At 39.4% G+C, this 22,528-nt stretch overlaps 1 protein-coding gene and 1 long non-coding RNA gene across 4 annotated transcripts in view; one reads left to right on the forward strand and one right to left on the reverse strand.

Moving 5' to 3' along the window:
- CA10 (carbonic anhydrase 10) overlaps positions 1 to 22,528 on the forward strand; it is a 339,096-nt gene that overhangs the window by 303,549 nt on the left and 13,019 nt on the right. For all 3 annotated transcript variants that reach the window (XM_073310788.1, XM_073310787.1, XM_073310786.1), the window contains 2 exons: positions 15,788 to 15,883; positions 18,439 to 18,511. In XM_073310788.1, the coding sequence (XP_073166889.1) occupies positions 15,788 to 15,883; positions 18,439 to 18,511 (169 nt within the window). The remainder of the gene's footprint in view (positions 1 to 15,787; positions 15,884 to 18,438; positions 18,512 to 22,528) is intronic.
- The window catches only part of LOC140897767 (uncharacterized), a 156,019-nt gene that overhangs the window by 37,022 nt on the left and 96,469 nt on the right, over positions 1 to 22,528 (reverse strand). The window lies entirely within an intron of this gene.

The raw sequence follows: 22,528 nt of genomic DNA on the forward strand, positions 1-22,528 counted from the left end.
CCCCTTTCTTTTTTTAATTAGTAAGATAAAATGTGCAGGTGTGTGCTGTGGTGAACAGTTCTTCCCACCTTCTCTCTGAGGTGGCCAAAAGGCATTTGTCCGTCCCTTTTGCAGTGAATCCTGAAGCATGTATTCTTACAATATGCAAACACTTGTGTGTGTTCAATATCGTTTTACTTCCTTTGACTGATACTGTACTGCATTCTTCCAGCAGTGGCTATCAACCTCCTACTTCCTTTCTTCACTGAAACTACCTTAAGGCTTTTAGCCTCACGTGTTTTATTTGTCCTTAAGTCCCAGTTCTCTTTCCTGATCAGTATAATGGCAACTCAGTTCATTCATGACAGGTTTCAGAGTAGCAGCCGTGTTAGTCTGTATCCGCAAAAAGAAAAGGAGTACTTGTGGCACCTTAGAGACTAACAAAGCTGTAGCTCACGAAAGCTTATGCTCAAATAAACGTGTTAGTCTCTAAGGTGCCACAAGTACTCCTTTTCTTTCAGTTCATTCAGCAACTGTCCTGTCCCGTTCCCCCCACCATCACCAGCATTCGGTTCTTTGCTGTAAGACATCTACCTTTGTCTGCCTTCATTTCTCAGGTTCTTAAATGATTCACGTCCTTTTGGTTTCATGGTGTTAATTATTTTTTGTGCCTTCACAATTATTTTCATTCTACACATTTGCAAATCTCTTTCATTCAAAACAATTTACATAAACAACAAAAGTTTGTTGTACCTGGAAACTTCTAGTAAGCTGGCAAAGATACCATTTAGGGACATCGGTTGTTTTCTGCCCTGTAGGCAGATGTAACCCACTGTGCCATCTCTCCTCTTAATTTCTGACTCTCCACCTTACACACAAAATCCCAATGTGAAATTTTCTCAAACAACTGCCAGAAATATAACCCTGTAATATATCATCTCATCTGCCACAATATTAATATCCTAAAGGAACTTTCAATAATTTAATAAAACATTCATTCCAGAACGCTGTTGGCTATTTTTAATCAAGCTGTGCTTCAAATGTTTATTCATTGTAGCTCTCAGCCTATTTTCAAAGACATGATCCTGAAGTCACCAACTTTTATATTCATCTCCTATTGTTTCCCACTTTTATTAGTCTTTTAAAGGTTTCCCTATTATCACTCTTCATCTTTTTGAGATCAGAGTGCTCTGCAATGCTGTTGCCCAAGCCATTTATCCCTGGGGGCCTTGCAAGACCTTCAAAACGGGCCTTTGCACAGCATTAGGAGACACATGCTCCATGACAGGAGTCAGACTTCGTAATAGGGTTGGGTGTGCTGTCTATCTTAGGAGCTTGTATGGATCCCCTTTGATGTAGTACCTGACCACTGCAGAAATCTTTCACGTATTCATCCTCACAACAACTCCTGTGAGGTAGGGTAGTAATATTTATCCCTATTTTACAGAAACTGAGGCACAGAAACTGAGTGACTTGCTTTTGAACATCACACGGGAAATCTGTGGCATAGCAGGGACTGCTAAGTCCTAGACTAGTGCCCTAACCACTGGACTATCTGAAGAGTAAAGCATTTAAGAGAGAGAACCATTTGTCAGTAAGCCATGCAGCAAACATCCATGTGGCTGTATTTCCTAAGTTTGCAAAGATGTTAATTTAGAAGGTACACTTTCACAATAAAAATCTGCTTTTCAAGGAAGATTTTACCTGTTATAACAACTATAGATTATTAAAATTGAAATAAATATTTTAATCTAGTATATTTTTCTTTATGCAAGTTTTCTTTTTACTAGTTTACCTAGGTTGGACAGTGAAAATAGGTCAAGCATCAGTTTCATTTTCCAGTTGTCTCATGAACTAACATTATGGTAATTTAAATTTTGAGAACCTTTGCCCATTTATTTCACCTTTCTTTTGGTCACTGGAAAATATTCTTAATTAACACACATTCTTGTCATAGGCAAAACTGTTGAATTCTTTTCTCCTTTTTTGTTTGTTCCTAATTTATAGTGTTAATGCTAATATTTTCTTTGACCATCGAGTCAACACCGAGTTTAACAACTTTTTGCAGATTGGTATAGGGGATTTTTTGTCAGCATGAAGGTTTTCACCAGCCTAAGTCAATGATTAATGTCAGTGTGAAAATCCTCCTCTCATTCTTTTATTCTTTGATCTGTGTTTGCTGTTGCACATCGCTTATACAGTACAGGAATATCTGCATATCGTACTTTTCTATTGACAGGGTAAACAGATAGCTACACTGGTGTTACACAGAGTGAGAGAGAGAGAATGGCTTCGTTAATGCAATTCCATCATACAATGGCCAAGCATCAGTCTCCTTCTGAAACAGTGTCTCATGGTAACACAGTGACCAAAAAATTAGTCCAGGCCATCACTGCATCATTTTTCTTATTTGTAGAAACCACTTAATAGATTGACCACTAGGACATGCACAATTTTTCCAGAAAATCAGAGCCCTGTAATGCAACTGGATACATAAAAGCTACATCCTATCTAGGCATGGTATCTGAGCATCTAGCATACCTGACATGAAAGAGTAGTCAAAATTACTTGCAACATTCTTTGGTCAGAAATCCCTTTACATGCTGATGGGAGATGCAGCAAGGGCAGTGGCTCAGGGAGTCCCGTAAGAAGTTTGTGGTTGATCTTTACCTAAAATACCATTCCTATTTTTTGGGAACAGATGCACCAGAAAGTTTAAGACACTCACTCACCCTTCATTTGTATGTCTCAATATAACAAGAGGAATTACCTAAACAGCAACTGTTAATTAATTGTAAAAGGTCATATGATGAGAGTAACTCATGAGGTTAGCTCCTTGCAGGGGAATCACAGACAAAGCTTGCTAGCCATTACTCTGCGGTAATATCACCATTTGGTCATAATAAAGTTTTTTACATAATCTGCAGTTTAAGTATTAATTCCCAGTGCATAACTATTTTACGTAGGTTTCACAACCAGGTACAGAGTTAACTACTGACTATTGCATTTCATATCAAATACCTTTATACAGGTGTCTTTTCACAAGCTAATAAAAGACGGAACTCCTCTTTTAACTGCATCTTCCTAGCCCTAATCTATTTGAAAGGAAAAACTAGAATCCTGTATTTTCTTATTTGTTTAGGGTAATTGGTGGCATACGGTTATGTATTTAGATGAGACGACTATTAATCCAGTGTTAATGATGCCCATAGTGTGGGTCTGCTTTTTTTTTCTCCTTTTTTAAGCTATACAATAACTGGCCAAAGCAATAAAATGCAAAAAGCAATTTGTCACCAAGAGGCTAAACAAAAGGCCAAGAGGCCTTTATTTTTAATACAGTGAGGATGTCAAAGATACTAGTGATTTATAAAATAAAATGATATGAAACAGATGTTTTTGGCATTCTGCTACTTTGCTGTATTAAATTTAATTAATCTTTTTAATTTACTTTAATCTTGAAACCACACAGCAGTGTGATAAAATGCTAAGTAAACTGCTGGAAGTCTAGGTGGTCAGGTAAAATTTATTTCACCAATATACCAACATATAAAAGCATACCACTCCTGTGATTTTAGCAAAATAAAACAACAAAAGACAAGTAGATGTATGGATTAATTAATAAGGAGTATGTGAATAATAGCATCTTGGGCAACATTAATATTTCTTGGTGGATCACCCTGTGAGAGAGAGACAAATGTTTCAGTTATGCAAAAAGACAACTAACATGCATCATAACTCTTAACTACTTAAAGTGTGTCAGCAATATTTTCTAGTACCCAATCTTCCAAACTTTAATCTCCTTGAGAGGAGTCTTTGGAGAGACTTTGCAGGATTGGACCCCCAGGGTGAAATCCTGGCTCTACTGAAGTCAGTTTGAGTTTTGCCTTTGGCCTCAATACAGCCAGGATTTCACCCAACGAGAGGATTAAAAAAAGGTGTTTGTAATTTTTGTAATTATTTATTTTACCTTTTAAAGTAATAGCAATATTTTTTCATAGCAGGATCAAGAAGGTGGCAATACAGCACAAAAATATTAGTTACTGTACAGCTGCAGGCTATAACAGACTATGACAAACTATAATCTACCTTCTCCTTTCTGAAGTAGCTCTGGAGTGACCAAAACAGTATGAAAGTATATTCATCATTTGACAAGGGCCTGCAAGTTGTTCCTTGAGAAATAATTAAGGCTGTTCATTAAGGAGGACCATGGGTCTAAGGTGGAAGAATAATCTATTGGTTAATAGGCTCAGATAATATTTTTGAGATCAGTATAAACAAATACATTTGCTTTTATGTGTTTTTAAGGATTTGTTCCAGCTCATGCCAACCAGGGCGGATTTTTTGATCTAATGGCAAACACAACTGTAATATTGTCTCGTTTGTTTTACATATCTTCAAAAAACTGGCTGTTTATGATACTCTAGAACGCAAGTTCTCTTGGGCAGGTATCTGTGCCTTATGCAATGCCAAGCATGCTGTAAGGAAGAGCTTAACAAAATAATAAATGAGAAGTTGTCCAAAGAATACAGTGCATGAAATCAACTCAAAAGACTTTTAAGACTTGGAATTTACTAATCGTGACTCTGTCTTTTATATAGTAAAAAATCAGAGATACAGACATATTCTTGTACACACATGGACATCCCTACAGGTGTCAGGAAAGCTCAGAGCATGTGTTCTAATGTAGTCTGTAGATCATTTCACCAAATTTTGTTAACAAACATACAGTGGTTGAAACCCTTTGGGGGGGGGGGGGAATTTTTAGAAACAAGCGAGAGCAGAAAAAAATACACATCGTCCCAAATACAGGACTAGCTCAGCTACTGAAACAGCATCTACTGACTTGGAGTGTTATGTTTTTAGATTTTGCAACAGAAGTGCTTTCAGATGGTCATTGTAGAACTGATCCTGAAAGAAATGAACTGTCCATCTTCACATCCCATTCAAGCCATTGAGCATTTAGGACCTTTTGTACCTTGCAGGATTAGACCCTATGTCATAGCATCAGCAAGATTGCACCTTCCACTGCATCGCTGTTTTCCACTCAATTCCTGAAGTGATGAGTGGTATTGGCAAGAAGGAAAAACAGCAAGCAAGATCAAATGTGCTAAAAACCCTGATATATCACTCACAGTGGCCAAATGCCATAACGTCTTGCAGAACACCTACTTTCTTTCACTTATTTAGACCAGGGGTTCTCAAACTGTGGGTTGGTACCCCAAAGTGGGTCATGACCCCATTTTAATGTGGTCACCAGGGCTGGTTTTAGACTTGCTAGGGCCCGGGACCAAAGCCTGAGCCCCACCACCCAGGGCCAAACCCAACAGCTTCAGCTGTGGGTGGCAGGGCTCAGATTACAGGCCCCCCTCCTGGGACGATGGGGCTCAGGCTTTGGCCCTCCCCACGAGAGTGGCGGGGCTCGGATTTTGATCCCCCCGGCCTGGGCCAGTGGGGTTCAGGCTTTGGTCCCCACTCTTGGGGTCATGTAGTAATTTTTGTTGTTAAAAGGGGGTTGTGGTGCAATGAACTTCGAGACCCCCTGCTTTAGACCATATCTAAAAATGACTTCTTTTTTTTTTTTTAAAATACAAAGTAGATGGTAATGTCTGTGTACATCACAGAAATTGCAGAATCTCTCTCACAAAGCGAGGACAATAAACTAATTTCAGATCCAGAGAATGAATGTGACAAAAGAATTCTGACCTCTCTCCTCTTCCTGAGGTCTATTTTAAAAGAACTATAGCAACATCTGTATTTTAAGATATGACAGTCAAACACTTTATTTCTTGGTTTTCATTCATTACAGTTTCATTACTGAATGGACGCCAATTACATTAAAATTAAATCTATTCCTTTAACTGTTGTTAATAAACCTTGTATATACAAAACTTTAGCTTTTTTTTTTTTCTTAATGAGATCTAAGTCACTTGCTGCAAAGACTTTGCATCCAAACACTTAACTTGTCTACCAGAGCAATTCAGTTTGCTTCTCCTTTCCTGCTGGACTGGAAATATGCTCTGTACTCAGGTGTCACAACAGTTTATTGAGCGGCATAGTATAATAAAAAATGTTACAGTTACAGATTAGCTGTTCATAGATAGATTCATAGATATTAAGGTCAGAAGGGACCATTAGGATCATCTAGTCTGACCTCCTGCACAACACAGCCCACAGAATCTCACCCACCCACTCCTGCGAAAAACCTCTCACCTATGTCTGAGCTGTTGAAGTCATCAAATTGTGGTGTAAAGACTTCAAGGAGCAGAGAATCCTCCAGCAAGTGACCTGTGCCCCATGCTACAGAGGAAGGCGAAAAACCTCCAGGGCCTCTTCCAATCTGCCCAGGAAGAAAATTGCTTCCCGACCCCAAATATGGCGATCAGCTAAACCCTGAGCATATGGGCAAGATTCACCAGCCAGATACCCAGGAAAGAATTTTCTGTAGTAACTCAGATCCCAGCCCATCTAACATCGCATCACAGGCCATTGGGCCTATTTACCATGAATATTTAAAGATCAATTAATTAACAAAATCATGTTATCCCATCATACCATCTCCTCCATAAAACTTTACCGAGTTTAATCTTAAAGCCAGATAGATCTTTTACCCCCACTGCTTCCCTTGGAAGGCTATTCCAAAAGTTCACTCCTCTGATGGTTAGAAACCTTCATCTAATTTCAAGTCTAAACTTCCCAATGACCAGTTTATATCCATTTGTTCTTGTGTCCACATTGGTATTGAGCTTAAATAATTCCTCTCCCTCTCCGGTATTTATCCCTCTGATATATTTATAGAGAGCAATCATATCTCCCCTCAACCTTCTTTTACTTAGGCTAAACAAGCCAAGCTCCTTGAGTCTCCTTTCATAAGACAGGTTTTCCATTCCTCGGATCATCCTAGTAGCCCTTCTCTGTACCTGTTCCAGTTTGAATTCATCCTTCTTAAACATGGGAGACCAGAACTGCACACAGTATTCCAGGTGAGGTCTCACCAGTGCCTTGTATAACGGTACTGTTCCCTGCTGTCATTCCCTTTGTTTGGAGTCCTTGTCATTTACAAATCAAGATGGTTATATGCTCAATTATAACACTTGCAGGTAGGACAAAGGTTATTTCCATTACTCCCAACAGCAGTAAGGAGAACATTCTGTGTAATGGACTGTGGGATTTTAAATTCCATCAGTCTAATAATTCTCCATATCTCAGTGCTAAAGAACCTTGTATTGTCCCCTTGCAGCGATCTAACGTTTAATCTAGTATGCATATGTAATCTCATGATAAACAACCATATTTCACAGGTATTTTTAAAAGATTGCTGAATAGAAGCCATAGAATTTGTGGTGCCCAGGAAAGCTAGCACGGCAGTCTCCTCTTGCTTGGCCAAATGGTTTTGATCAAATGCCACAACGAAAGCATTCCACATGACCAGCTATGCAGCATGCTTTACTGGGGTATGGGATCAAAAGAAAAGTCAAGTAGTGTATCTCTTGGCATCCAGAAAGAACTGCATCTGACATGTGAACATCGGAGCAATCTAATAAATATTTCGAGCTGGTCTCAAGCAAAATATACGTGCGTAATAATTAAGCTTTTTAATGATATACACATGCATATATACATACATACATGCTTCTTAAGGGAAGGAGTTAGACCCTTTCCCCCACATTAGCCAGAAACTGATCTATAATGTCAACAGTATGTTATTCTGCAAAGAGGAAGCCTTACCAGACTGAGCAGTGCATGTAAACAATTCAGTGCATGTGATACGGGATAGTAGACTACTCCTGATATACTGTAGTCAGCTCATACTGATACTCCCAATGCTGCCAACCTCAGATATCTAAAAACTTGTGTGTGTGCTTCTGGTCCAATGCACATTCTTGGAAGAGATGGAACAAGGACACATTTTGGATTTTCATTGACTAATATGAGAGTGATAAATCTTTATTCCCTCCCTCTCCCTGAAAAACAGAACTTCTGTTGCTCAAGGTAAACAAAGAACTATCTGTTGTTCTTTGGCAAATTAATCTTAGTGGAAGAGTCTTCCAAAGGAAATCAATAGCATATAACAAGAATGTATATTGTTTAAGAGCCCTGAAACTCAAAGCAGAACTTAAAGGGATTTTCCTCACTGTATGGACTGTGAGTTTGTTAAAGAAAAAAGAACAATGCCATCACTTGAAAGGTGAGATTTGTCTAAAGGAACAAGCTTAACTCTATAGGGTCTAAGCACCACCCTTTACGGAAAAGTCCTACTGAACATTATAGGGATTAAACCGATAGAATACAATAGGTATTTCACAAGTTTCTACAGAAGTTACTTCTGAAAATTTATAGACTTTAATAGAGAATTATATATTTTTAAACCATCCTATAGAATTCTATACTGGGACTTTTCTATATAGACCTGCTGCACAGGACACTTTGAAAATGACCATTCTGTATATAGAAACTAGAAAGAAAAGACCTGCATGCCTAACACTGAAGAACATCCTAATAAATAAAACATTAATTAGTTCAGTGAAAAATATATGAATTTCTTTTGTGGGGAAAACAAAATACCCGTGTAGCACTGCCATGCTCATTGTACTGTGACTTTAAGTGATCAACTATGCAATTCTTTAATTTATCCCCCATTTTATAATTAATACTTATATGTATTAATCATATCCCCAATCCCAAAGCACTGTACGAATATAAAACATACAACCTAAGGATAAATATCTTTAACAGAAAAAACAACAAACTAATAAGCCACCTATAGGACAACCTACAAAGCTATAAGTTCATAACACAGAGAGTTACCACAGATAATACAGTCACCTTAAATACCTCACCTCATTCTTTCTGGAAAAGTCCAAGAGTATTGATAGGCCTTCCAGGGAGCCCTAAAGCTTAAAAAAATCTGGGCTCTTTTGGACCAGTGGGGAAAAGGATCCCTCCCCAAACAGAAACCACTACCCTGCCAGAACTCTCCCCAAGGATTTCCACTGGTTACAGCTGCAGCAGTAACAATCTATGAGATAATCAATATCCAAACCTTTTATATGTGATGTGATCTAGCAGGGCAATGTCTCCAGGAGCTCCTGGCTGAATCCTTTTGAGATTCTCATTTCAACTGCTAATTTTTTTGCTGCTATGGAAACCTTTTTGAGCACTAAGACAAAACTATAAAAAGGCACAGGAGGGGCAGCTGGATCAAGAGGACAGCCAAGATAGTGGAGCCATGCAAACAGAAAGCACATACAAGAAGTTACCTTAAATCCAACTACAATACTGGATAGTGGGAGCCTGCCTACCCTGGGAATTTGGCTTGATTCCAGCCATTAGTGGCCAGCCACATATATGCGAACAAACTCCTGCTATTGAGAGAGTAAACTGAAAATTGCACTGGTGGATCTTGCCCCTACTTGAAATCAAGGCAAGCTGCACTGGTACAAACTGTGCTTTATAGCAGTTTATACGAGAAGTTTGCACTGGTACAGCTACACTGGTGGATGAGATTGGTACAAATCCCAGCCTAGACAACATCTCTGTTTCAGAACTCAAAGTATCTCTGCAATTCCTCCTCAGACTGAATAATTGAAAGGCGCAGACTACAGTATTTCAGAACCAGCTAGCAGCAATAGAACAAAGAAAGCAGCAGCGTCTGATTCAGCTCAGACTACACACCCTCATCTGCAACTGTGGGAAAACAGTTGTTTACTTAGAGGATAAAACTGAAGATTCTTGAAAATAGAAGCTGAGGACTCTGGGTCTCCCTGAATCAGATTAACAAGCACTTTGCTCTTTCAAAAAAAACTCAGAGACAGTTTAATGCTCTGTATTAAATTCTGTAGGTATTTTCCTTAAAGGCAAAACCTGCAAAATTAATGCACACTCATTCACACTCTCTCTCTCACACCCACACACACCCCATTTCTTTATGCAATTTTTATGCTTCTGCATATTTGGGGAATAGTTTTCAAAAACTAATTCCTCAACCAGTTCAGTAGCCTGTAGGTGAATACCCAGTTACTGGAGACAAGCACATTTGGGGATCTTCAGCATAAAGCTTTTTTTTTTTTTTACAAAAAAAACATTTGTAATACAATGAACTTCTTGTGCTGGAATTAAATTGAAGTAGCTGCAATTCCCCCATCTGCTCAGTTGATTTAGAGTAGTTGGCTTGTCATTATAAATGGAGTTTAAATCTAGTTGCCTTGAAAAATTAAGCCAATCTGGCTATTAAAACGTTTGATGTAGTCAATTAAGATCATGAGAACCAAGATCTATGTGTCCACTCAATACCAGTCCCATGGGAGTTTTGCCACTGTACACAATGGGAGCAGAATCAGGGCTATCTAGCAACGCATTTTAACTAAATTGCTTATCAGCTTGATTTTGATGGAGGAAATTGCTTGTTTGGAGATTGTATTTGGTGTACATTACCAATATGACTATTCAGCAATTACTAACATAAATTGATTCTTGTTGTTAATTAGCATGTTATGAACAAAGGGAATAAAATGAATGCTTTAGAAGGTTTTAATTTTTATTATATACAGTGCTGTTTGGCAGGTCAGACTCATCCAAAGGGACTTTTTGATTAACAGGTAGTTAGAAGGATTTGTTGATATGCAAATTACTTGTTTATAGAATTTGAGTTCCCGGGGGAGAGGGGAAAAGAGAAGGAGAGTTGATACAATCTGAATTTTTAACTGTTTTGATGTATTGGTGGCAGGGTTGCTGCTGCAGCAGCCAGAGTTGGTCCCAAGATACGAAAAAGATAGGGTGGATGAAGTAATATCTGCTCTTGGACCAACTTCGGTTGTTGAGAGAGATAAGCTTTTAAACTTCACAGACAAGTGGAGCTCAAAAGCTTGTCTCTCTCACCAACAGAAGCTAGTCCAATAAAAAATATTACCTTACCCACCTTGTCTCTCCCTCAATTTATTAGGTAATTTTTTCTTTTTGGCCGCATGACTAATCATGGTACCATAATGATACTAAAGCCTAAATCATTCCCACTATGGCCTCTCACTGTGTCCATTATTTTACCTCATTGGAAAGGTGGATTAATCAAGGCCCTAATTAGCAGAGCTGGTTAGAAAAAAATTGAATCTCAGTGTTTTTACTGTGGAAAAGGGGACATTTTTCGGCAACAATTTTCACAGAAAGAATTTCCCATTTTTTAACCAGCTCTTCTTAGTAAAAATAGCTCACTCCACACTACGGTAGTTAGCAAGGCTGGAAGTTGGGCCTCAACCTATGTTGAGGGGTTTTTTTTTAAACATACTATTTGGGACTAGCCCTGGAGCAATTTGAACAGTTGGGAAAGGAGGGATAGTCTGTGTGTGCAGGGCTATAGGAACAGGGAGCTGGGAAGAGGCACCAATTGGAAGCACTGGTACAGGTGAGGGGGTTTCAACCAAATAGTACAAATAGGATGACCAAATGTCCTGATACTAGGGGCTTTGTCTTATATAGGCAATTATGCACCCCACCCCAGCCCACCCGGAAAAAAGTGTCCCAATTTTTCACACTTGCTGTCTGGTCACCCTAAGTACAAATGTTCCTCTGGATCAGAGTGTGTTACAGGAAAGAGAGATTAATTATAGGACAGTGGATAAATTAACTAGTCAGCCAATTTCCCATCAGGTCAAGCCTGTTAATTCACCCACGCATAGATGCCCACTAATCACCTGCAATTTGAGCTCAGACATTTGGCATGGATTGCAGAGCCCCATTCCAGCATTATGATTTCCCTTCACTCCACCTATTAGTCTTGATCCTACAAACTCTGTCTCTGGAATGGGAACTGGGTGTTTTCTCACTGTTTCTGCATGTTGTCCTCAATGGGGATTCCCACTTACAAAAAAGAAAGATGAAGTCAGTCTCTTATCTTTACTTTACTCAGTCCGGCCAGTCTTGTACTCACAGTTTGGTTCATTAGATTAACAAAAGCTGACCTAGGTAACTCAGGGACTTACTAGACGAGAAAATCCCATCTAAAGCATATTTCATGACCTATTTCCTCACAAATTCACTGACCAGCTTGGGCTGCTGGAGTGAATGCTAGTAAATAAAATCAGAACACAGTCCCCATGGCTAAGATGTTCTAAAAATTCAGTCATATCACAAGCTGATGACTAATAAGCCTGGAACCTCTGGTTGCAGTTTAGTGAAAACTCCCACTAATTCTTTACAAGACCTTTAGAAGACATGCCACAATAGGATAGTTAATGCTTCCTCCAACTCTGCTGGCTCTCAAAGCTCAGAATATGACTTCGTGGCCTACTCTGACATTTTTTCTTCCTGCTTCCAGGTTGTTTGTTTGTCTTGCTTAAAAATTTCCTACCGTGCCAGTTGTAGGAAGGTCAACTGATAGTTCACAATCCAGCAGAGGAGAAAAATAGTAAAAAATTAATACATTGTCAACCATTTTGACCCTCACACTCAGGTTTTTTTGTTTTGTTTTGGGTAGTTAAATGAGAGTTATAAAAGATAAAGCTGTATGCCAAGGGTCCAGGCCTGCTCAACATACTAAAGCAAACAGGGAATTTATAACCTCATCCAATATCCTTGAGGCTGAGAACTATGCCTTTATTGAACATGTATGTAGGGGTTGGGTGTTTTACTTTATGTGAATCAGGGCAGCAAGATCAGGCATTTGCACATAACATGCCAGATGCATTTTGCGGTCAAGGCACCTTATAGGAAAAAGTAGTATCTGAATACTCCCAAAGTTTATAAGGCATCATTTATTCCTCTCAAGTTATGAATAATGAGGCAGTAACCATGTAGGTTATGCTTGATTTAGAAACGTATGCCATAACTTTGATTGCTGCTGGCTCACATATTAATGGACATACATATTTTGGTGGTAAACAAAGGCCTTAACATTATTATTTTTAATAAATACATCGCTAAAAAGTCAGGTAACTCTTGCTACACCAATCTTTGCTACTGTGTCCTTGCACAACTGGGGCACTAAGCATTCTATCTGTCATAGGGACAGAGTCATTGTGGTTATTAAGCCCCATTTTAGCAAGATTTTTCTCCATGAACATGATCATCTCATGTGGGGAAAGCCTTCTATGGTGCAGCTTCTTTGCTGGCTATAGAAGACTTTAGCTATTTGGAGGGTAAAAGAGAACCTTTGGTCTGATATTAATCTGATATTGTGAGCTAAGCAGAACATAAACTTTGTGAGTTCAAGAAGTATGAATGGAACAAAACTTTTCAAAGTTTCTTTAAATTCAAAATTCCAAGTTTAATTCTGCCAACAGTATTTGATATTAATATACAGAAGCCAGTTTGTGTTCTCATTTCAGCTGGTGTAACTCCTTTGACTTCATAGAATATCAGAGTTGGAAGGGACCTCAGGAGGCCATCTAGTCCAACCCCCTGCTCAAAGCAGGACCAATCCCCAACTAAATCATCCCAGCCAGGGCTTTGTCAAGCCTGATCTTAAAAACCTTGAAGAAAGGAGAGTCCACCACCTCCATAGGTAACCCATTCCAGTGTTTCACCACCCTCCTAGTGAAAATTTTTTTCCTAATATCCAACCTAAACCTCCCCCCACTGCAGCTTGAGACCATTACTCCTTGTTCTGTCATCAGCTACCACTGAGAACAGTCTAGATCCATCCTCTTTGGAACCCCCTTTCAGGTAGTTGAAAGCAGCTATCAAATCCCCCCTCATTCTTCTCTTCTGCAGACTAAATAACCCCAGTTCCTTCAGCCTCTCCTCATGAGTCATGTGTTCCAGCCCCCTAATCATTTTTGTTGCCCTTTCCAATTTTTCCACATCCTTCTTGTAGTGTGGGGCTCAAAACTGGACACACTACTCCAGATGAGGCCTCACCAATGCCGAATAGAGGGGAATGATCACGTCCCTCGATCTGCTGGCAATGCTCCTACTTATACAGCCCAAAATGCCGTTAGCCTTCTTGGCAACAAGGGCACACTGTTGACTCATATCCATCTTCTCGTCCACTGTAATCCCCAGGTCCTTTTCTGCAGAACTGCTGCTTAGCCAGTCGATCCCCAGCCTGTAGCAGTGCATGGGATTCTTCCTTCCTAAGTGCAGGACTCTGCACTTGTCCTTGTTGAACCACATCAGATTTCTTTTGGCCCAATCATCTAATTTGTCTAGGACCGTCTGTATCCTCTCTCTACCCTCCAGCGTATTTACCACTTCTCCCAGTTTAGTGTCATCTGCAAACTTGCTGAGGGTGCAATCCATACCATCCTCCAGATCATTAATGGCTCCAGTGGAGTCACTCTGGATTTTCACCAGTGTAACAGACAGCACAATGTAACAGTTTTTTTAAATTTTAAATCTGACTTTAAATCAGAATTCCCAAGTTCGGGAAATATTGTCTATTTTCTGTGCTGATCTTAGGTCCAAGTATTCAGATATTCTGAATTCAGATACTAAAATGTAAATCATTAGCTCAGTCCTTTTCTACCTGCCCATGTGGTGTGTAGCTATATGAATCTACTACCCAAAGTTCGTACTTTAAGTCAGCAGTGGCCACTATGATAGTCTGAGCTATAGAAGTGCTGTGGAGAATGCTTCATGACCAGATGTTGGGGGAGGATCATTTCTCCCAGTTGCTGGTGAGCTCCCCCTTCATAAATCCCATTTTCTATGGATTTGCAAAAGGGACAGAGATTTAGACCTTAAATGACATGTGACCATTTTCTAAAATCTATTATTATTATATAACATACATGATGCTCTGTACCTGGCATAATATTACACCAATTAGTACACAGTGAATCACTGTAAGTTCAGTCAGGGTCGTAAAAATGCTTTTTTATGCCATGAAGGTATTTTCTTTTTTTTTTCTTCCTTTGTTTGTTTGTTTTTGCCAGTGGATTTTTTTTCTCCCATTAAGTTAAGTTTTAATCATGATGACCCTCTGAAGGTCTGGAGTTTAAATTCCAAATGCCAGGCTGCTGGGCTTTTAAAAATGCTGGAACAGTGGCACTAATTTTTCAGTCTTGGTTGCCTAAAGCGAGGCATCTCGGTAAGTTGCCTGATTGTCAGAGATGCTGAATACCCACAGTTCCCTCTGACTACTTTGGGAGTAAAGGGCATTCATCACCCCTGAGAAATCAGGCTATTTATTACTATTATTTATATTGCAGTAGTATCAAAGGCCCCAATCAGATTTGAGCCCCTTGTGCTGTGTGACATACAGGAAGAGAAACAATCCCTGCTCCAAGGACCTGACCACCTAAAACACAGATTTTAAATTAAGACAAGACGCAGCCAAGTTGATGCAACAAACAAGCAGGAGGAACCAGGGAAGACAAGCGTTAATGACAGGTGCTTAACTCCGGGCAACCAATTTGGAAAATTTTGGCCAATGACATTAGTCTCTTGAATTTTAAACAGCTACAAAACGCAACAATGTTTTCTGTCTTATATGTTTGTGAAAATATTTCAACCCGACAGCTCTGAGTTTGAGCTGATGCTGAAGAGTACATATTACTTGATGCCTATGGCAACTATTGTTGCAGCAGGGAAATTATGCCAACCCCTGGAGTGCACTTCATATGTGGTAAATTCTCTTAACAGCAATTTAGAAGACGACACCCTGGTGCTGTGCCAGTTTGAGCCAGATGGTCATGGAGATTATTAAAATCATGCATGTTGCAAAAACCTCTGAAAAATTGCACTGTTAGAAAGTTTACTAGCATTGTGGGGATCCTAATAAAAACAATCAGGATATATATCAAAATAGTATTTACAGACAAATTCACGGTATGATTCTCCACTGTTTAATCATAATTTCCCCCCCTGCGTCTTTTAGGTTCAACTAATCCACTATAACCATGAGTTGTATACAAATGTCACAGAGGCTGCAAAAAGTCCCAATGGCTTGGTGGTAGTTTCTATATTTATGAAAGTAAGTATTTAAATTTCATAAATATTATCTAATGTTTAAATTACTGAGAATTTGCCATGAACAGAATTTTAGAATTAGCACTAGTCACCATCGTTTGTATTGGGTCAGCGCCTGTTGCTTCAGTCAGAAGTCAAGAGACCCCATTGCGCTATGCACTGTACACTCATAATGAAAGAGACTGTCCCTACTCCACAGAGCCTGAAGTCTAATGGGGAAACACACCGTGTGGGGGGAAAACAGTTTGGTAGGGAGGACAAGGCACAGTGAAACAAACATATTTGATACAATAAACGGCAGCTATTGCAGTTTATAGTTTCACATTAAAATGCTCAGGGAAATTATTAATTCTGCAGATTTGAGGTGTCTGAAAAGATGCAAAAGTGAATATATAATTAAAATTAACCCTTTTCTTGTGGGAGTGAGGAGTGGGGAGAGAGAACAATTGCATTTTAGAGGAGTGGTGACTGGTTATAAATCAAGAAATGAGTTTCCCTATCAATGTCATTTAAAACACCTTAGATTATCACAACTGAAAGAATGTTGAAAATCTAGTTGTCTTTTACTTTTTTTGCATTTCACACAGGTAGAAGAACATACCAGACATTCCCTCTACACTCCTCTACATCTAATGTTAATACTCAGAGCTCAGAGTTTATTCAAACACTTTAGAATCCTCTTCTCCTCTTATTACCTCCTTGCGGCAATATCCTCCACCTTGCCTTACTAAGTGTTTATTGCAAAACATTAGCTGCTCCTACAAGGGGAACAATGCTCTGATTTACTATGCACCTCAAAGTATCTAGCCCATGTTCACAGAAATTATATAGAGTCAGTCTTTAAAAAAAAGAAAAAAAGAAAAGAAAAATCCCTTTTAGTATACTCTGATCTAAATTTATAAGGATCAGACTTACTGTCAAAACACCAACCTCATAATTAAAATATCTATTTCACCAGTTATCTTGGAAAGTTGGACCTCCTTGCTGCCTTTTGTACAGCTCTAATATTTGAGGTATTTGTCAGAAAGATCTTCAGATTATCTCTTTCCTCCCTGATGTACTGTGAGGCCAGTGAGTTAACTGTAGTTTGTGCAAAGGGGTAGAATTGAAGCATCTCCTGGATACTGCCCACAATTTTCAGTTCTGTGTGAATAACTTCATCATTCCTGTGTACTACTTTAGTTGCACTCCTAATGTAATGAGTAACCCGAAGTGTAGAACCTGATTTGTTGTTTCCCTTCACACAGATACTTGGGTCTTTGCCCTCCATATATAGTGACAGTGCATGTTTTGTTTGGAATGTCTGAGTCAGTGTAAATCATTCCCTGAAATAATTGTGCATTAAAATAGACAAAGTATTTGATGGCCACTGAACAGAACTGTCCCCTACTGCCAAATATTTCAGTAGGTTTAAATGTTGAGGGGTAAAAAATATTTCACAGAGAAAAGCACTGAATGCACCAGATCCTGTTCCATATACCACTTGATCAGGCATGCCCCGGCCACCTCCTGATATTGGGGGATGAGCCGATTCGGGGGAGAATCCCCTGCTTGTTCTATGGGGAGGAGAAAAACAAACAAACAATCTGGGGAAACAACTACAAAGATTTCAGAGGTTTCCTGTTCCTCAAATGGTGAGGATTCAGAACAGAACCTTCCCAATGCTTGGGGGCAGTTTGGAGGTGGGATTCTGGTTCAGACCCATAATGGCTATATTACACATTTTAACATTACCAAGCTTCACAATAAAAGAGTTTTGAAACCTGCATGTGTCACAGCAGCATCCATCCAAATCGCTAAGAAACGTACTGTAACTCAGACAGGACAGGACAGCAGGGAGAATTGATTAGAGTGCCAGGAGGCCAGGTACAGAACCTCAACCAAGCTACATAAATGTGTTGTATAAACAGGACTTTAGAGGGCATGTACTAAGTGACAACAACACTTGTTAGCTCTGCCACTCACAGTGCAATAAAATATCCTAGGATGAATAGCAAAACTAAAATGCTAATAAATGTAATATTCTGCATACAACCTTCCACAGTATGCAATTCGCTCAGTCAGACTTCTCTTGCAGCCTGCATAGCCTGGTGCTGGGAATCTCACAGATAACATACAATTCTAAATAAAGATAAAAAGTTACAAGAAATAGAGACAACAGAGAGAGGAGGAGACCTGAAATAGGAGATACAGGAGATGTCACGTGATATGAGAGAATACCAAGTAGAGTGCTAATCACCTATAAATCCACCCAATTCAATTATGCTGTGATCTAGACCCTATTTCACATTTTTATCCATGTGTTTATTTTTCCTTCTATTTTCCATTCAATTTATTTTTAGCTGCAAACTTTCTGACCACTTCTGTTAGAGACATATCCATCTGTAGTTCATTATGCCTCTCCCCGCAAAAGTCCTGCAAAGCAATGACATAGCTATCTTTTTTTCCATACTTTTCTCTCTCTCTTTACACACACACACACACACACACAGAGCTATATTTTCCTGAAAGGTGAGGCTTGTGGTAACAAAGTTTTTGACATTCATTTTTCTCCCTTAGGTGTCTGAATCATCAAATCCATTTCTAAATCGCATGCTAAACAGAGACACCATAACAAGAATAACGTATAAAAGTAAGTTTCTTTTTATTCACCATGACTTTCAGCTGCATGTAGTTAATGTACAAGCATATATTTAGTGAACCACAGGATGTGAGGGACATCTCGTAATGGACAAAAGCTATAAGGTTTGTATTGCCAGTTATCATTTGATAAATTTGGGGACATAACAAAATCAGAAGAACCTAGTAGAGCTATCAGTCCATATAGTATGAATTTGGAAGTTCAAAGCATATGTTGGGTTTGAAAGAGCAATAAATTAAACTAAATTCTACAAATATACTGTTCTTACATGGGGGAAATGCATTTGCATTGAGCCTGAAACTCCAAGGCACTCTGAAAGATCCATTAAACCTTGACAAGTTTCATATTCGTAACAAAACTTGCCTGATCTCAGGTTTGTCTGTGAAAGGCTTGGAGAATTTCTTCTAAATAGATATTAATTATATGCATGCTCCCCTATTATGGGACGGATCATGCCCTCCTATGGAAACCCGCTTTTTCCCTCCCCCGCAGTGGTTACAACATTAAGAGGAAAAGATTAATATATTAAGTTTCAGAAAGGGACCATTATGATCATCTAATCCAGTGGTGGGCAACCAGCGGACAGCCGCTGGCGGGCTGCAAGACAGTTTGTTTACATTGACCATCCCCAGGCATGGCCGCCCGCAGCTCCCAGTGGCCACGGTTCACCTTTCCCAGCAAATAGGAGCTGTCCCTGTGGCCCACGCTGCTTCCCGCAGCTCCTTTTGGTTGGGAACGGCAAACCGCAGCCACTATGAGCTGTGGGCAACTGCGCCTGTGGATGGTCAATGTAAACAAATTGTCTTGCAGCCCACCAGCGGATTGCCCTGATGGGCTGCAGGTTGCCCACCACTGATCTAATCTGACCTCCTGCATAGCACAGGCCATAGAATTTCAACCAGTAATTCCTACATCTTAAAATAGCGTATATATTTTAGAACGACATCTAGTCTTGATGTAAAGACTTCAAGTCCTGGAGAATCCACCATATCCCTAGGTAAATTGTTCCAATAGTTAATTACATGCTATTAAAAATGTGCAACTTATTTCTTCTCCCCACACAGGTGCTTATGAAAAGGGGAAGAAAAAATTAAAGAGACAAACTTTTCCCTCAGATCTTTCCCTCACTGGGTAGGGTTTTCTCCCCACCCTTAGAGAAGTAGTAGGGGGTTAGGCCAAGTTTGTAGATGGTCTGCTTTCCTTCCCCCAAATATCCTGGCAGACAGCACAGCTTCATGGTAGCTAAAATGCTAGGGTTTCTCTCACCAGCCACTGCCCCTAGAATATTCTGAAGGGATGAATCACAGCACAGTAGTAGTTAAGGCATTAACTTTTCTGAGGATTCCCTGTGGAGCGATAGGGAAGAGATATGTGTTCCCCTTGCTGATTCTCCAAATCCTGAAGTATGGATTCCTGGCCCAGCACAGTACTCTTCAGGGGCCAGACAGACATCTGGCCTATGCCACAGAGGAAGCTCTTCCTCCTCTATCCCCCCAAACACTCCCCTCTCCCCAAAAATCTATGGGAGGGAAGCTGCTTCTGTCTAGAGTGTAGATACCATGTTCTTTAACCTTTCAGTGATTATTTTTCCTTTTCTCTGAAAACAAACTATGAAATCTGTTCCAATCACACTGAATTTAGGTCATGAGATGAGCCATGAATTTAGGCATTAAGGTGAAAATGCAATATGTAGGTAGTTTTAGATATCATAGTCAAATGTTACTGGACCCGTTTTAAAATTTTAATTATGGTTATCATTGACCCGCATAGCTGTTAAAATCAAGCCCTAAATAGATACAGTGCACAATGAGCTGCTGCAGTACACTGAGCTTACTTTCTGCAGTAACAAGTATTGATTAGAAGTGTTTTTAGTGCAAATTGGGAATGTGAAAAAGTCATTGAAAGTAATTCTGCAGTTGCCGTGCTTGACGGATTATAGTGTCATTGCTGAAAAAATGAAATTACTTCATATATTACAAGGATTTCTATACTGCATTTAACAGCTGGGATTTTTTTAACTTGTGCTTTAGGGATCCACAGTGAATACTCGGTATACTCTTAATAAAATGGCCAGTCCCAATTACTTCAGTGAGAGCCTGGCCAGAGTGACAAGTATAGATTGGGTCCAAAGTCAGGCACAGTAAGTAGGGCAGTTCAAGCAATGATTAAAAATGTAGTAAAAGATGTTTAGTCTGTTACATAATAAGCCCAAGGACAAAATGTATCAAAAGGGGAATTTGAAATGTAAGAAAATATTAATGGTTAAAATGGACGTAACTTACCCCCCCCCCTTGGCATTCAAAAGTGGATTTTAAATGCCTGTTTTAGTCTTCTTCCAGTGGCTCAGCACCAAAAATTGGATTTGAGCAGGTTGAAATGACTGTTCTTTTAAATAGACTTAGTCAGGAACTATATGAATATTTCTAAAGAAAAATTGCTTTAATATTCATGTTTAAAGTAGGGCAGCTGAGGGGCTGAAGGTGGTTTACTTTTATTTTAAGACAGCAATATTGGTTTTTAAAACTGAGATATGCCACGCTAGTTTATGCTTTTGCTGGCAGAAGAGCCCACACTTCACTTAATGTTGGATAAAACCAGCACTTTAGCTTTCAAGGAACCTGTGCAGAAATTTGGGCTTCATGTGCTGCACCAGAATTACTGCCAAGAAGCCATCTGAAAGGGAAAAGCTGTTGAATTTTGGGCTTACTTCCTTAAATTTAATGCTTAACACTTAACTGCCTCGCAGGGGAACATATGAATAAGTATCCCAATCTTAGATTCGGCCAAATTTATGGACCGAGTCTCAAATTTCAGAGGCTTCCATTTTTGGATGCCCAACTGTAGACACCAAGGACCTGACTATCAGAAGTGCTGAGCTCTCAAAGCTCCAGGCATAAGCAGTGGGAGCTATGGATGCGCGGCATCTCTGAAAATCAGGTCCTCAGTGTCTAAAGATGGGCATCCAACATTAGAGGCCTCATTTCTCAATCTGGGCAGAAGTAATTTGTCCAAGGCAACAGGTGGAGACACTCAGAGCTAGAATTAAAACTTGGGACCACTTAGTTTCCTATCCTCTTCCTATCCTAATCTCTAGACCATGCCTTTCTCCTGTTGGATTATTGTTTTTGTACTTGGTTTTATCTCAGCACGGGGAGCTGGACTAGATGACCTCTCAAAGTCCCTTCCAGCCCGACATTTCTAGATTCCATATTATGAACCTGGAAGATCCAATGTGATAGAGTAGTTTTTAAACACTATATTCTCTGTAAAATATCACTATGTATTTGAACCCTAACTATCCAGACTCAAAAGCCCAGTCTTGCTCCTATTGAAGTCAATGGGAGTTTGCCACTGAGAGCACTGGGATTAGGTTCTACCATTTTAGCATGTTGCATTTTTAATTTCGTAAAGGAAAGTACATAGCTTAAATAGTTTCTTAGAGAGAGCTAATTTTGTTGTGTGTGGTTCTTGCTATGAAGCTGGGGGGATGAGGAAAATTAACAAATGCAGAGAAAAGAATGAGAATTTCAACATCCGTAAAGAAAATTGTCAGAGTCAAGACCTTTATGTAAATTAATGTGAAAGCTAATGAAATGTAATTTGTGTAGAGAAAAGTTCATGAGTTCAGAAATTGTCCTGAGGCATAAGCAGCTCAAGATAAACAGAATGTGAGTTGCAGATAGGAATGATGCTTAGATTTTATCAAAGTCTGAAAACAGTTATTAAAGAAGGATATTGGCAAAGGATGCAGAGAAGCCTCACCCAGAATAACTTTGAACATTATGAAGTATATACCTTCAATAGAAGTCATATATTTTAAAACACATCACATGAAAGAGTGGCAGTCTATTACTACTGAAAAAGCAAGATTTCCGTGACATCTGTGACAACGTCTACTAGAAAAAAACTTGACTAAGATATGGAAAAATGGGAGTGGTGGGAAGAGAGAGTGGTGGTTCAAGGCTTTTCTCAGGCCACATTCCTAGGGGAGTCTGCATATTTTCAGTA

The sequence above is a fragment of the Lepidochelys kempii genome, chromosome 14 (assembly GCF_965140265.1).
Source record: "Lepidochelys kempii isolate rLepKem1 chromosome 14, rLepKem1.hap2, whole genome shotgun sequence".
Lineage (NCBI taxonomy): Eukaryota > Metazoa > Chordata > Testudines > Cheloniidae > Lepidochelys > Lepidochelys kempii.